Source organism: Brassica napus, chromosome A5, assembly GCF_020379485.1.
Source record: "Brassica napus cultivar Da-Ae chromosome A5, Da-Ae, whole genome shotgun sequence".
Taxonomy (NCBI): Eukaryota; Viridiplantae; Streptophyta; class Magnoliopsida; order Brassicales; family Brassicaceae; genus Brassica; species Brassica napus.
Genome location: NC_063438.1, coordinates 4,375,763 through 4,391,757, shown reverse-complemented (window position 1 = coordinate 4,391,757; position 15,995 = coordinate 4,375,763). Strand labels below are relative to the sequence as shown.

Here is a 15,995-nt window from a genome sequence, read left to right as displayed (position 1 = left end):
GGCAACTATACCGAGGTTTTGCAATTAGTAACTAAGCCTCACATTTTTATCCATTCATATCAAATTGGCTTCATTTCGAACGTATTATCATATCAAAAACAAATTTCCAAACATAGGTTATACGCAGATCACTGATGCTTATAGTTGAATTGCAAAAAAAAAAAATCTTAGCTAAATTATTTCGACATTTCAATAATTCATGGAATATCGAAGGTGTCGAAATATGAAAAAGGTATCGAGTTCTCACCAACATTCGAACCGGAGAAGTTAATAACGAAACCAGTTAATGAAGACAAGAAGTTGTTTAATTTGTTCTTAATCAGCACCGTTCAGCTTATCAAACTCTAAAGACACCGTAAATTTGTTAAAAGCGTTTTCATTAACTTCAGATCACCGAAACATTCGAAAAGAAACCATAACAACAGCTTAAAGCTCTTAACAAACCCTAAAAACAACCCAGACGAGATTTACAAAAACCCTAATCCAATCCCCTCAGCCGCCGAACCCGTACAGAGTCCTCCCCTGCCTCTTCAACGCGTAAACAACATCCATCGCCGTCACAGTCTTCCTCCTCGCGTGCTCAGTGTAAGTCACAGCGTCGCGAATCACATTCTCGAGAAAGATCTTGAGAACGCCGCGAGTCTCCTCGTAGATCAACCCGCTGATACGCTTCACGCCGCCTCTTCTCGCTAAACGACGAATCGCCGGCTTGGTGATTCCCTGGATGTTGTCGCGGAGAACCTTCCTGTGCCTCTTGGCTCCTCCCTTTCCAAGTCCCTTGCCTCCCTTACCACGCCCAGACATTTTTCTTTTTCTCGGGAAAGTTTTTAAAATCAGAGAAAAAAAAAAGGAAGTTGTTTTTTCACACGTGTGAAGGAGAGTGCGATGTGTGGATCTGAGAGGGTGGTGAGATGGTTATATAGGAGGGAGCATACAACTTTGTGTTTTCTGTTTTTCCATTTCTCGGGGACGATATGATCCGTTGGATTGTATTTTTAATCTACGGTTGCTAATCTCGATCCGCGTGATTTAATTTTATTGGCTAACGTCTTTGACATATCATAAGAACCGTTGGATTCATTTTTCCCGTGTGATACGGGTATTGGGAGCCTGTGAACCGTAGATTTTATATTACTAAAACGGCGTCGTTGTACTTTAACCGGGAAGATGAAGAAAAAGGCGCGGGAAAATAAAAAACGGCATCGTTTATCAATTCGTAGGGGATAATACTAATTCGCCGCCGGTTGCTTCCATCTTCTCGTCGGAGTCTCACCGACTTGAATCCTCCTAACTTCATCAACTCACTTCGCTGGAAACTGAAAAGCACAATTGAATTTACGATTCTGTGAAGGTAAATTCACGTTCTGTTGATTGCGTCTGATCTCATTTGTTATCAGAATAGTTCCAGTGATGATGATGATCCTAGGAAGTTGTATTGCGTCTAAGTTATTCATTGAACTGTTTCGATACTAATTTGAATGTGTTTTGTTAATTTTGATTGAAGTTATAAGACAAAAGCCTCTTTAAAAATCAGAACTTTAGTTTGTTAGTTCAGAACTCAAACTTGTCTGATGAATTGTTATATTAATATTTTCTGATGGCTGTTGTCTCAGTAGAATCTTGAGTCATTGTTTCTTTACGACAATGGAGGACATAGACAACATGTAGCGATGCTAATTTGGGTATGTTTGGTTAATTTTGATTAAAAGAGTGTTCAAGTGAAGTTATATGGTTTGGGTAAATAAGACAAAGGTCTCTTTAAAAATCAGAACTTTTAGTTTGTTATTTCAGAACTCAAGCTTGTCTGATGAACTTAATTGTTATAGAAAATATCAGTACTATATGTTCTGATGTTTGTTGTTTCAGGAGACTCTTGAGTTAAGGTTCTTTACGACAATGGAGGACATAGACAATATAGAGGAAGATGAATTTGGGTTCTCAAGAAACTATTTTCTGGCGAAAGAGTTGGGTGGGTCAAGTAAGCGGTCAGCGCGCAAGCTCTCTGATATTAATCTCGTTGATGAACAGGTGATTTTGGGTTTTTGTCTCCGTAATATATGTTTAATGTGAAACATTGCTTTCCTTTGACAAGTTGATTGTGTCTCAGGAGCTTAGAGAAACAGCGTTTAATATTGAAACAAAGCATGAGAAAGAGATTGATGAGCTTCTGAACGAGTACAAGACTATGTACCCGAAGTGGGTCTTTGAACTCAGGTGAGAAAGGCTCTTGCTTTCCTATAAAACTTTGATCTTAGAGATGAGGTTAGAACCATGGTAATCTGTTTAGAAAGATATAACATGGTTTGAATCTATTTCTGGTGCTCCTGTAATTGATAAAGACATTGATGGCTCCTGCTATGTGATCTTCTCCCATCAGTCACCATGCTGTTGTGTGTTCTCATTTCATTGTGCTGATTCCAGGTGTGGCTTTGGTCTTCTAATGTACGGATTTGGATCTAAAAAAGGTTTGATTGAAGACTTTGCTTCATCTTCTTTGACTGAGTATTCCGTTGTTGTCATCAATGGCTACCTTCCTTCAGTAAATCTAAAACAGGTACTCTCTTTTGTCATTTTGGATGTAGACTATCTTGCTATAAAGAAAATGGTTTTAAGAATAACAAATCATCTCTGGTTTACAAATTCAGGTTCTTTTAGCAATAGCTGAACTTCTCTCTGACCAGTTAAAATCTAGAAGGAAGAGTTCTGGGAGCTTGTCTAAAGGTCAAGAAACAGTCCCTTCACGCTCCGTTGATGATATACTTTCCTTTATAAATGGCTCACAGTCCGAAGACAAAGACTGCTTCATATGCGTTGTTGTTCACAACATCGACGGCCCTGCTCTAAGAGATCCTGAGTCACAGCAAACTCTCGCCCAGCTTGCTTCTTGTTCACACATACGCATCATTGCCTCCATCGACCATGTCAACGCTCCCTTATGTAAGCGTTATTCTCCATCTCTCTACTCCCTTTTGTACCACTTCTTTGTCCTGAGGCGATGTTTCTTGCACTCATTTGCAGTGTGGGACAAGAAAATGGTGCACAAACAGTTTAACTGGCTATGGCACCACGTTCCAACATTTGCACCATACAAGGTCGAAGGCGTATTCTTCCCACTGGTTCTTGCACAGGGAAGCACCGCTCAAACCGCTAAAACAGCGGCCATTGTCTTGCAGAGTTTGACACCAAACGCTCAGAACGTCTTCAAGATTCTCGCTGACTACCAACTTTCTCACCCGGATGAAGACGGCATGCCCACTGAAGAGCTGTATTCAGCCTCGCGTGAACGCTTCTTTGTGAGCAGTCAAGTGACTCTCAACTCTCATCTCACGGAGTTTAAAGATCATGAGCTGGTTAAGACCAAGAGAAACTCTGATGGACAAGAGTGTTTGAATATACCTCTCTCTTCGGATGCACTTCGACAGCTCTTGCTTGATCTCAGTCAGTAAGCCTCAATTGTATCAAATTCTCTGTGGTATGATTCATCTTTTTTGCTTGAACGAATGAGTGTAATTTGTTACACATATGATTGAAAGTTATAATCCGCACTCAAAATCCACACAGTAGATTAGTACAATCTGAGATCACAACATTTTTTCTTTGTACACTCAAAATCCCATACAGTAGTTATGGGCACATTTATCTCGAACTGAAAAAACTGAACTAACAAACGAGGTCAGTTTGGGTTTGGATACTACGAATTATCTGAGCATGTTTTATATCTCTATGATCAAAAAACTGAAACCAAACTATAATCAAATGTCTATAATATAGTTTACTAGGGGTATTCCGGCGCTACGCGCCGGGTTCGTACGTTTTGTTATCTAATAAGTTGTTAAGGATTTGGTTGAGTCATTTGGTATTTGATTAGTGATAGTAATATATTTGTCTCTTTTGAAGTCGTTCATCGAAAAGATGAATATTGTAGTTTGCTGGAGATTGGGGTGAAAGTAATTCTTAGATCTGTTGGAGCTTGGGTTGAAAGTTATTGTTTTATAAGGACGTAGGTTCAGAAGATATTAGAGCATCATTATTGGTGGGACTTATTTTTGAGCCTTTAACATTTTTTTATTATTACTTTTATGTTTAGGGACTAAGCTAAGGACTTTTCTAAAAATAAGTAATGACATATATAAAAGAGAAGTTTAAAATAAAACATATAAAAGAAAAGTTTAACATTAAAATTGAAAACACAAGAAAAATTACAAAGTGACAAAAAAAAAACATGCGTTTGAAGAGATCGATTTCGAGATCAGGTCTTCGCCATCGAAGCGAACCGACGCAGGTCGACTGAAACATCCCTTAATTAAGGCCCGTTTGCAACGTCCTTTTATCTTTTTGATTTATTTTCAACCCAAAAACGATAAGGGTCGGGCCCAAGGGACGCCGATAATGATGCCCTTATATGGGAACAGAAAGAGAAGGGTTAGTAAGTATAATATATTATTGATTAATTGTAGTTTTGTTTGAGCACTTTATAAGGGATAGCAAACAAAGCATAGCGGTACAAAGTGAAGATCAACAGAAATCTAGAATTCGGTAGCATCGGTACAAAGTGAAGATCAACAGAAATCTAGAATTCGGTAGCATCGATCCGTTATCATAAGGATACGATGTCATTGTTTGAGAGCTTAACTTGGTACTTCGTACATGCTGATTATACCAAGATAGATTTTATGGCACTGGTGATTTATATTTGTGGTATGTAAATTTGAGTTTCTGATTTGAAAACGGAGTGGTTTAATAAATATAGAAATTTGTAATTTTGAGAAAGTAAAATATCTAAATGGTGTGAAAGGGATAGAAAATATTAAAAAGAAAATATCTTATTGAGGACAAAAATGGCAGAAGTCATATTGTAAATGAGAACCCAATAAAGCCTTTTATTTTATTTTTATTAGGCAGACATCATATAATAGTTGAAAGCTTATAGTATCTGCAGATGTTATGTTGCGTTTTGTTTTTCGCTTTTTAGCGGATAGAGCCAGTGTTGTTCTAAACATTGATAATATCATAATACATAGAAGTCAGTATAAATAACACAGATCCTTAAGTTCTAAACGTATAGAATAATGCAAATGGTTGACACCTTAGAGTAAAAACGATCAAAATCAAACAAAATCAAAAATTTATTATATTTAGTTAACCGTTTCTAAATCAAACAAAACAACAATCTAGTATAACTGTTCTGAACTAAATAAAACTAATAAATATGAAAATTATAAACAGATCTGATTTCAGTTTTTGTAATCATAGAATGAAAACAAAACGAACCGAGTTTTGTACCCCACGTTTCTCCATGGGGAAGTGAAGAATAACAGCATCAGAATGAGGAACAAAAGGGGTCCCTGGGAGAGATACCTTGCCAAGGAAGGAACGTCCATTAGTAGGTCTGTTTTGACTATAAGCCTGACCTTCAAGAGTGAGATAGTGAAGTCCAGATGGATCTGAGATGTTGAAGAAGAAACTCTCGTTCCAAACCGGGGCTAAGTCTCGATCGTTGATGGTTGTTCAGTGCTTCTGACCGTCGAAGTATAGTTCAACGAAAGCGTTTGTGGTTCCTTGACCGTCTCTTGGGAAGAGATTGTGTGATCCGATCACGTCTACCCCTAGCTTTAGATTGCTCGTCTTCATGAGATCACCGATCTTATTTTGTTGGATTTGATGAAAACTTATGAAAACGATTGCTCTTTGGTATGTTCTGTAAATAAAGTTGCAGAGCATACATTGTGACATGTTAAGTCTGTTTGGAGGGTCAGAGGAAGAGCAGCAGCGTTAGATTGAGTGCGGGTCGAGTCATCTACGGTCTGAATCATTACACAAATGTCATTTAAAATGGAATTCTTGACATCTTTTTTTTATATACGTTCAATTCATATTTTCCTTTAAGCAGAACATTTCTGACTGAGTACCAGGGCATAAGCATATGAAAGACGCAGATCAATTATGGAGCAAGGTATGAGCAGTCATGGTGCTTAAACATATAACAGCTGTTGACATTGTCCACATTAAAGAAATGTTTGAAAAAATTCATAATTATATCCGTTGTTCAAAACTTCCACTATCAAAACAACATCTCTATTGTGACTCCACCGATCTTCGAACATGGGACTCGTAGATGTATCTTGAAATTAACAAAGAATATTTAAGGATGCTATCTATTGTTTATTGGTTAGATCTTTAATTATTGGAGCAGGATAGTATGTGACTTACTTGTACTGGAAGACGACGTTACGGCTCGAGAAGGGGGTGGTGTTTCGTCAGGGTGTGGGTTAGGCGAAGAATCAGCCGGGAGAAGAAGAACGATAGGATCCCTAATTCAAATGGGGCACAAATAGAAAATGGGCTCAATTTTTTAAAAAAGAAGCCAGGCCCAATTCTAAAACACAGCATTTCACCGCAAAACGGATCGCACGTGAACGGTAGGGATATCAACGCTGAGAAACACCATTATCACAGGATGTCGACAGGTGGCACAAAATGCCCCTCCCTTCATGCTGACGTGGCAGCAGGAGGTGAGAGAAAACCCTGTTTTATATATATAGATATAGTTATAAATATTAATCATATTTAGTTTAAAAAAATCAAATGTTTTAAAATACTATCTATAAATCAAAAACTTGAATTCTTTTCATCAAAAATATTAAAAATTATCTGAATTATTTGATATTAGCTGGTTCTTCACTTTTTTTACCTGAACCAAATCTAAAACTGAAGTAACCACACCAAACCGAAAACTAAAATAACCAAACCCATAACCAAATTTTCTAATATACAGAACCGAAAACTGAAAATAAACCAAACCAAACCAATACTCGAAATTCCAAGGCCTAGTACAAACCCAACTTCAATCTAGCGCCTAGCATAGTTTCGAACAGGCCGTAAGGTTGATTCAACCATAACGTACACAAGATTGCAATGTGTTGAATAATCTCATTAAAACAGTGAAAAACGTCTATATATATCAAATGGCAAACATCAATGAGATATATATGATGACTCCTATAAGCTTCTACATACGAGAAACATGTAACAGAACGTCCTCTCTTTTTTATGTCAACATAAGATCGTTTCCTCCAAGATGTGGACGCAGACACACCCTCACCTCATGCTCTTCCGGACCAGCTCTAAGCTTCGGGACGAGTATCTCAAGAACCGAACCAGGCCCATCGTAATACGCTTCAATATTCGCATCTTCAGGGATACGAGTCGATAACGCTACCTCTCTCACAAACTCTCCCGGTGGACAATGCTCGGAAGCCGGATCAGTCAGCTTAAACGTCCTGTCATGTCTCTTGATGAAAGGCACGCGCGACGTGCTGACGCACGAGACTTTAATGATACCGTGCGTGAGAGTGTTCCTCCACGAGACTTTCACGCTGTTCAAATCCACAAAAGGAAGAGTTATGATGATCAAGTAGCCTTCCTCGTCTTCGTATATGGTCTTTGCAGCTGTAACAGGTCCGTTAACATTTTTCATTGCACCGGTGAAATCATTAGACCAGTTCGGTTGCTCGTTCTGGTGAGCTTCTATAGCAGGAGGTAAGCAAGACTCTTCTTCATTGTTCCCGTTAGAGAACATGTCCTTCCTCTTCTTGTGACTAGAGGGAGACAGATCCGTTCCTTCACCATTGGATGGCTGAGTCAAAAGATTGAGACCCGAACCATTGAGTAACTTCTTAGAGTTGTTGTTCTTCAACGCAGGTGGCTGCCTCTCGAGCTCAAACTCAGTGCTCGGAAGGTTCCTCCACGAGCCAAAGTCGCTAGCTTCAGGCGGGATCGCGAAGTTCAAGTCCCTTCCCGTAAGCTCCATCCACCTCTTCCTCTCTTCCTCATCAAGACAAGCGAGGTTCGGGGAAGGAACAAGCTCAATCCCATGAACGCACTGCGGATTCGACAACCCTCTATAATGCTTCCTCTGCATCCTATGAGACCTCGCGAACCCTTTCTCAGAACTAAACGGAAACAAACGGTCCCCTTGCCTCGAGTGCCCGTTCATGTAACTCCTAAGCTGCATCTTCCCTAGAGCATTCTCGGGTCTCTCTTTAAACACCCACATGTACATGTTCTCCATGTCGTGCTGGACTAAAAACACATCAAGCTTCAGATCGGTTTTATCGAAACCAGACATCCCGTTGCTGTCGCGGACGATCTTGGCCTTCGACTTGTCGTTCAACGCGGGCTTGAAGTAGAAGCTGAAGAAGAACCAAGCTCCCCAGACGCTGTCCACACGCTTAGCGCATTTCCGACCGGCTTTGGGGACGACGCTCATGTAGTTCTCGGTCTCGTAGGCTTGCGAGCCTAACCCGACATCGAGAATGTCGCAGGAATCTAAGTTCCACGGCTGAGGAGGAGGGCTTCGCTCGGCGGAGAGAGGGAGGTTGATGTCGGGAGGGCCGGAGAGGAGAGATTGGCGGTTGTTGTTCATCTCCAAATCAAGCTCCTCGTGTGAAGAAGCACTTGAGTCCATTGATAACAGAGTCGAAGGGTGATGATTCTCCATGGATAAGACGTTAATCCAGGAATCTACCATTGACCCTCATCTCCAATAACGATCTTCTCTAATAAAGACGCCTCCTTTATCTCAAAGGTGTCAACTTTGAAACTCCTAACAGTGAATCACAACAGAGATCGGATTAAGTCTTTGTGTAATAGATAAGGACAGACGAGAGAGAAAGAGAAAGTAAACCCTTTTGTGAAGATAAGCTCCAGAAGCTGCTAAGAGGGTATCGTCGTCATCATCAATTACTCTCTTTTGGGTATTGACCGGACGGACACAAGAACAAATCTAAGTTTTCTTCTTCTTCTTGTTCCTCTTTTTGGTCTAGAGAGAGAGGAAACGCCTGCCCTGGATGAAACCGTGGAAAGGTTCTGCCGTTACTTAACGGTGACGTTTAATGTATTGGCTGTCTGTTTACACACCGTTAAATAGATTCTTTTTTTTGCGCGTTAGTAATGCATGTGGCCTAAGCCTCATATTCTGTGGGCTTAGTCTTTAATAAACAACCTGAAAGCTCAATTCACTGGCCCATTAACATACGACCCAAACCCGAAGATTTTGGTGGCACCGACAAGTGACAACCACCAAATGAAGATTTTTTTGTTCATTATAACATGTCTTACTTGTCGGAAATAATCCGGTCTTGTAATGAGAGAATCGCACCGGTGGCGGAAAACGCCGAGTTTCGGCAACCAATAGAGATGACAATTGGCATCACGGTCTACCTGATGCTTCTAGCTTAGGCTTCCAATGTTTACAACTGTTACGTCCCGCACCGCAGTTAACAGTAACAAAAATCTTTACATATACCATATATCTATACATTTATATAATTGTTAAAACCGCACCGCAGTTGAACCGCTTGTCCCGCACTGCTCAAACCGCAGTCACCTTTCAGAACCTTAGGCTCCGAATGGTAACTGCAAGTTTAGCGGTGCGGGATAAGCGGTTCAACTGCGGTTACAGTTATAAAAACCTATAGATATATGGTATATGTAAAGATTTTTGTTACTGTTAACTGCGGTACGGTGCGGTTTATAACATTCAAAGCTTTAGTTTAGTTTGAATTTTTCTTTTATTTTTTTAATTTATTTATGATTTGTAAATATTTATTGTGACTGTAAGCAATTTATGTCAATTTATTTGATGTAACATTCTTCTGTTGCTTCGTAACTCCGTAAGCAACAGACAACAGTGAGTATGTCTGACGTTGACTCTTCTCCATAGCAAGCTCATCCAACGGTGTACAACGATCCCATTATAATCGTTCGGTTCAAATTCATTCATGTCTTCCAATTAAAACGACATCGTTTAACCATGACAAAACGTTTTTTAAATAATTAAAACACCAAACTTTCGTCTTCTTCCCGGCTTTACCTTCTCTCTCTCTCCACCACCGTCGAGCTCAGATCTGACTTCTCATGTCCCGGAGAATCTTAAACTCACGATCATGAAAAGATCTCACATTTCTTCTCCTCGCTCTTGCTCTTTCTCTCGCCCAGCGATCTCGCTGCTCTTTGTCATCCTCCTGTTCCTCCTGGGTTTAACACTAACCTCCCGAAAACCATCCGGTTCACCCCCAAACCGGATCCTAACCGGGAAACCCAACATCCCCAAGCTCGCATACCTCGTAACAGGCACGAAAGGAGACGCGAAACGAGTGAAGCGTCTCCTCGGAGCGATACACCATCCTCGAAACTACTATCTTCTCCATCTCGACCTTCAAGCCTCCGACGAAGAAAGGATGGATCTTGCCAAGTACGTGAGGTCGGAGAAGGAGAAGATGAGGAACGTTATGGTGATGGGTTTGGCTGACTTGGTGACGGAGAAAGGTCCGACTATGTTAGCTAGCACGCTCCACGGTGTTGCGATTCTGTTGAAGAAGGCTGAGGATTGGGATTGGTTTATTAATCTTGGTTCCTCTGATTATCCTCTCATGCCTCAAGACGGTAAACCGGTTTTATGTAATTGATTGGCTTGAACCGGTTTTATTGGTTCGTGAATTTTGTTTATGGTGTGTGGTTGGTTCTCTTTTAGACAATGTTGAATTGTATAGAATTGGTGTTTTGTTATCCAACATCAAATGAATATGAGCTTAGGAGTTGATTGGCTCATGTGTGTTGGCTTGAACCGGTTTTATTGGTTCATGAATCTAATATATGGTGTAATTGATTCTCTTGTAGATTATTATATTGAATTGTATGGTTTTGATTGTCCCCTTCATCTTTTGTAGACAAGAATTTGGAAGAAATGTATTTGATTGGCTTCTGTGTGTTGACTTTAATTAGCCTTGGACTTGAGTGTAAAACATAAGAGTGTGTCTGAAATGTTTTGTCTTGGCTTCGACTTATTGTACTTTTGGTTATTTTTGTCGGTTACAGATATTTTGCATATCTTCTCATACTTGCCTCGTTACTTGAACTTCATTGAGCACACAAGCAACATCGGTTGGAAAGAGTGAGAGTGCTAATATTACGTATACCAACATGGAATGTTCTCTGTTTTATATTCAGAAACACATCATTTGTGTAAACAGCTCTAACTGTAAATTTTGCAGGAACCAGAGGGCAAGACCTATCATTATAGATCCTGGCTTTTACCATTCGAAGAAATCTGGTGTCTTTTGGGCTAAAGAACGAAGATCATTGCCTGCTTCCTTCAAACTTTTCATGGGTGCAAAAAAAAAACATTTCCTATTATTCCTTGTTCATTCTTATTCTAAGTGTATGATTATTTTCTAATAGGGTCAACAAGTGTAGCTCTAACAAGACCGTTCCTCGAGTTCTGCATATGGGGATGGGACAACCTCCCAAGAACGCTATTAATGTACTACACCAACTTCCTTCTGTCATCAGAAGGCTATTTTCAGACAGTTGTGTGCAACAACAAAGATTTTCAAAACACAACGGTTAACCACGACTTGCATTACACGCACTGGGATACTGTTCTCCAGCAGCGTGCCCTAAATCTAACGGTTGAGGATTTTCATGATATGGTTCAAAGCGGAGCCCCATTTGCAAGGGAGTTTCGAGAGGATGATCTCGTACTCGATAAGATTGATGCCGAGCTGCTTGGTCAAACGGACGGTGGATTGGGGTTGAAGACTCGGGAGGTTGTTAAACCAACGGTGGCTTGGAAGAGGCTAGAGAAGCTCATGGTTAAGCTTCTTGATCATGAGAATTTCAGGGCTAAGCAATGTAAATAGTTTTCTATTTTCTCTTGGTTATTGATTTTATTCTTCCAATCATTGTTTTTTCATGTGAAGTTTCTTTGGCCTTTGTAATATATTTGTAGTATTTACTTATATATGGTCAATCAATCTCATCAACATATAATCAAATTGTCTTTACCAGATCACTTTCGTTTAGCTGCAAAATGACAAAATACAGATATTTAAATATTTACTTATATATGGTTAATCGCATCAACTTACAAATGTTTTTAGCTGATTAGTTTTGTTTAGCTGCAAAATGACAAAATATAGAAAATCAAATATGCGGAGATAAATAAAAGAAAAGTATTGTAAACTTGCAGAATGATTGCTGAAAAACTGCATTGGTAAAAATCGTTGAACTGCATAACGATTCTATTGTGATTCTGAGTTTACAAAATCAAAGCCATTCATTTAAGTTATCTGTCAGTGTAACTCTAAAGTCTTAAGCCATTCTATTTTATCATTGTCTTTTGTTTGTGAGGGCATCTCCAACCTTTCTATATTTTTCATTCTAAAATAAAATTTAAAGTAAAAATATTCTAAGGTACTCTATTTCTCAATCTATAATAGAGTGAAAAATAGGTTTACTCCAAATATAGAATAACTTGTTTTTTTGTTCATCACTATATTTTCTACTCTAAGATAGAATACCGTTGGAGTCAACTCAAACTCTATTATAGAGTTACTCTATTTTAGAGTAAAAAATAGAGAAAACCATTGGATATGGTCTTAGACTATGAGCAATGACCGTGTTGAATTGAAAACTCAACTGTTTTTTTTTTGTCAACGAAAATTCAATTGTTTAATCGAAGCAATTGACATGTTGAAAAAAGCAAGAATCCAGGTGGATTATTTGCTTGTTGAAAGTTTTCAATGGTTTGAATCACAATTGAATGGCCCTACATTACCTCTTTCTGTTTCTTATTGGTTGCTGATGTTTTTTGTACTTTTTAATTCCTCTCAATTATTCAAACATAATTATTTTATAGTAAACTCTTTAAAAAAAATTGGACCAAAATGTAATATTTTTTATGATGTACAGATAGATACTAGTCTCATTTCATTTATGAGGAATATTTTGCAGAATGTTAAGTTAAACTTAGAAAAGAAGCCTTGGGAAATGAACCGAAGGTCCAAACTTCAATGTATAGGGAGATGGAGAGAGTAAGAGTCACGCTGTTCGAGGGAGCGTGAAGATCAATCACATCTACGAGAGAGATATTGCCATGCAGAGAAAAAAGGCAAAGCAAGAGGGAACATGATGGACCGGTCACGATGCTTCGACTGTCTTCCAACGACCAAAGCACCCATTCTACTCACTTTTCCTAATTTCAATCTCTTTGATCTTCTTTTCTGTTTTCAAATAATCATACTAAATCATTATATGATCAACGATCCTATTAACAATCATTATGTAACACCTCGAAGTTCGGTCTACATAACACCTTTGTCTCCTAAATTCACTCCATATATTCTACTCAGATCAATCTATACAGAAATCAACTATCTAATCACTCTTACCGAGAGATACTTCATTCTTTAAGTTGATCAATCTATACCAAAAAACACCTTCTAGTCATTATTTTAAGGGACAAGGGTTAACTTTACAAGTTTACATAGGGACAGCATCCAATTCGATTACATATTGTCTTTGAATGGGTTTCTAATTAATAACAAAAGCAAAATATTTTTTTAGTTATTATGGGTTCATACTAATCAGAGTTGATTTTGTCTCTATAGACATCATATATCAAGAATATACTTCTATTTATAACATGACAATTCAACATTAGTCAAATAATAACGAGTTATATATCTGTGGATCTATTAAGCGATGACCATCACAAGGCAACAAAATAAAAGCAAATGTACTAATATATATTTGTGTATGAAACTATTGATAAGAAATTTAAACCCTAACTAAAGCAAGAAAACAAAAAGAATCATGTCAGTCCCACCCCATATGGAACACAAACCCTAATAATTACATATATAACAATTATTTTCGTATACCGCCACACAAAATATTGTATAAGCATATGCATATGCATATGGACATAAATATATATAAAGGTTCGTACCCACTTTTAATTTTAGCCATCTTCATTCTCACACTCAACCTCCTCCTCTTTCCCTTCATTCTCTTTGTTTTTTTTTTCCTTCGATCTGATTCCTCTAGTAGATCTAGTTCCAATATCACCCACCAAGAAAAAAAAGAGAAGAATATAACTTTACTTTAAGAATTTTGAAGAATAAAATCAAAAGAGAGAGTATAACCATGGTTTTCTCCTCCATCCAGGCTTATCTTGATTCATCCAACTGGCAACAAGTAAGTTCTGTACAATTCCATATACACAAACTTTTTATATATGAGACCAAAAAAAATTTTGCTTAGTAATTACATGCTAAAATTTGTGAATCAAACTTTTCTTGCTTAGCATGTTCTTGAATATTATTGTTCACTTACAATAATTCCTTATTCTTTTTTTCACATTTGTTGAAATTATTTTAGGCTCCTCCGAGCAATTATAATCAGGGAGGCGCAGGAGCCTCAGCAACCGGAGGTCATGGTCTTCCTCCTCAGCTGCAGCCACAATCCCAGCCGCTGTCTAACGGTAGCGGAGGCAGCGGCTCGATCCGACCAGGCTCGATGGTGGACAGAGCAAGACAAGCAAACGTAGCCATGCCCGAAGCGGCACTAAAATGTCCAAGATGCGAATCCACCAACACCAAGTTCTGCTACTTCAACAACTACAGCCTCACTCAGCCACGCCACTTTTGCAAAACCTGCCGGAGATACTGGACACGTGGCGGTGCCCTCCGCAACGTCCCCGTGGGCGGTGGCTGCCGGAGAAACAGGCGTACTAAAAGCAGCAGCAACAACAATAGCAGCACCGCCACTAGCAACAACACAAGCTTCTCCTCCGCTGCCTCAGGGAATGCATCCACCATCAGCGCGATTCTCTCCTCCAACTATGGAGGAACCCATGAGAATATCTTGAGTCAAATTTTGTCTCCAGGTAGGCTAATGAATCCTGGTTATAATCATCATCTAGGAGATCTCACGGATAATACAAAAACAGACAACAACATGAGCTTGTTGAACTATGGAGGATTGAGTCAAGACTTGAGATCAATCCACATGGGAAATTCTGGTGGGTCTCTTATGAGCTGTGTTGATGAGTGGAGAACGGCGTCGCATCATCAGCAGCCGCAGATTTTGGGAGGTGGAAACTTGGAGGACTCTAATCCTAACCCATCTTCAAATGGGTTTTATCCTTTTGAGTCACCGAGGATAACTTCTGCGTCGATCTCATCTGCTTTGGCGTCGCAGTTTTCTTCAGTTAAAGTTGAAGATAATAATCCTTACAAATGGGTTAATGTCAATGGTAATTGCTCTTCCTGGACTGATCTTTCTACGTTCGGCTCTTCTCGTTGAGTTCAACCAACAACAAAAAGAAACAAAAAAAAAAGAAACTAGAGGGTACTTATTGATGAAAAACCCTAGTTACTAATTATTAGGTTTATTTTATCTTGTTTCACGTTTTTTTTGTTTAGTTTATGGTATTGGTGTTTACGACTTCCCTTGTTCTCTATATATGGTTCTAGGTGTGTAGCTTAAGTTATTAGGTGTGTCTGAGACTGTTCCTATGTTGTATCAGCACTTCCGTTGTTACATTTGAGTTTGATGTCTTAGATGGCTATCTATATATTTGTCAATCGTATTAAAGTCATGATATGTTGAATGAGCTAGTTTTATTTCTCACTAGTATAGTCAAAATATTATATATTGTTCTAAACCTTATGGCGTATTAATTTTTTATTTTTTTGGGGTCAATAATTTCTCTGGGCTTCCTTACAAGTCAGTAAATTATGTTTAGTTACTTAGTAAACTACATTGTTCTCAACCGAACTGCCAAAAATAAAACACTATTTTGGTCTAAAGGTCTCTTCCTGAGTTGATCTCCTCTCTACTCTCGAATTTGAATAAAATATAGAATTGAAAGAAAATTGACCAAAAAGATAAACGACATATTAATCTTTAACGAGCTAGTGAACCTCCTTTCATTATGATAGATAGAGTTTAATCTCGCCAGAAACTGTCTTGAAAGTATCACTAGGACTTGATTCTGAAGGTTCTTACCATAGCTAATAGTACATCTCCAGCTGAACCTCTGTTTATTTGGAATTTTTATTTAAATATAAAAGTAAGAATGATTTATTGTAAAAAACGAAAGTCGCCAAATAATCTATTAGAAGAAACTCCGTGAAAAGAGAGCACTA

The 15,995-nt window shown here is 38.6% G+C and overlaps 5 protein-coding genes across 5 annotated transcripts; 3 read left to right on the top strand and 2 right to left on the bottom strand.

Moving 5' to 3' along the window:
* Positions 1-360: 360 nt before the first annotated feature.
* LOC106451040 (histone H4) lies at positions 361-906 on the bottom strand. The gene has a single exon (XM_013892894.3). The coding sequence runs from the start codon at positions 802-804 to the stop codon at positions 493-495; it is 312 nt and encodes a 103-aa protein (XP_013748348.1). The 5' UTR covers positions 805-906; the 3' UTR covers positions 361-492.
* A 278-nt stretch (positions 907-1,184) lies between these two features.
* Positions 1,185-3,556, top strand: LOC106454684 (origin of replication complex subunit 2). The gene is made up of 6 exons (XM_013896795.3): positions 1,185-1,351; positions 1,867-2,028; positions 2,108-2,214; positions 2,422-2,554; positions 2,646-2,937; positions 3,019-3,556. The coding sequence occupies exons 2-6, from the start codon at positions 1,897-1,899 to the stop codon at positions 3,444-3,446; spliced, it is 1,092 nt and encodes a 363-aa protein (XP_013752249.2). The 5' UTR covers positions 1,185-1,351; positions 1,867-1,896; the 3' UTR covers positions 3,447-3,556.
* Positions 3,557-6,916: 3,360 nt separating this feature from the next.
* LOC106451041 lies at positions 6,917-8,898 on the bottom strand. Its single transcript, XM_013892895.3, has 2 exons — positions 8,687-8,898; positions 6,917-8,605 (listed from the first exon to the last, which is right to left on the bottom strand). Exon 2 carries the CDS (start codon positions 8,528-8,530, stop codon positions 7,049-7,051), a length of 1,482 nt encoding a protein of 493 aa, XP_013748349.2. The 5' UTR covers positions 8,531-8,605; positions 8,687-8,898; the 3' UTR covers positions 6,917-7,048.
* A 928-nt stretch (positions 8,899-9,826) lies between these two features.
* Positions 9,827-11,849, top strand: LOC106451042 (beta-glucuronosyltransferase GlcAT14C-like). Its single transcript, XM_013892896.3, has 4 exons — positions 9,827-10,446; positions 10,879-10,954; positions 11,055-11,170; positions 11,242-11,849. Exons 1-4 carry the CDS (start codon positions 9,948-9,950, stop codon positions 11,700-11,702), a joined length of 1,152 nt encoding a protein of 383 aa, XP_013748350.2. The 5' UTR covers positions 9,827-9,947; the 3' UTR covers positions 11,703-11,849.
* A 1,564-nt stretch (positions 11,850-13,413) lies between these two features.
* On the top strand, positions 13,414-15,475 carry LOC106453436 (dof zinc finger protein DOF2.4-like). Its single transcript, XM_048780553.1, has 2 exons — positions 13,414-14,040; positions 14,224-15,475. The coding sequence occupies exons 1-2, from the start codon at positions 13,990-13,992 to the stop codon at positions 15,148-15,150; spliced, it is 978 nt and encodes a 325-aa protein (XP_048636510.1). The 5' UTR covers positions 13,414-13,989; the 3' UTR covers positions 15,151-15,475.
* The last annotated feature ends 520 nt before the right edge of the window (positions 15,476-15,995 follow it).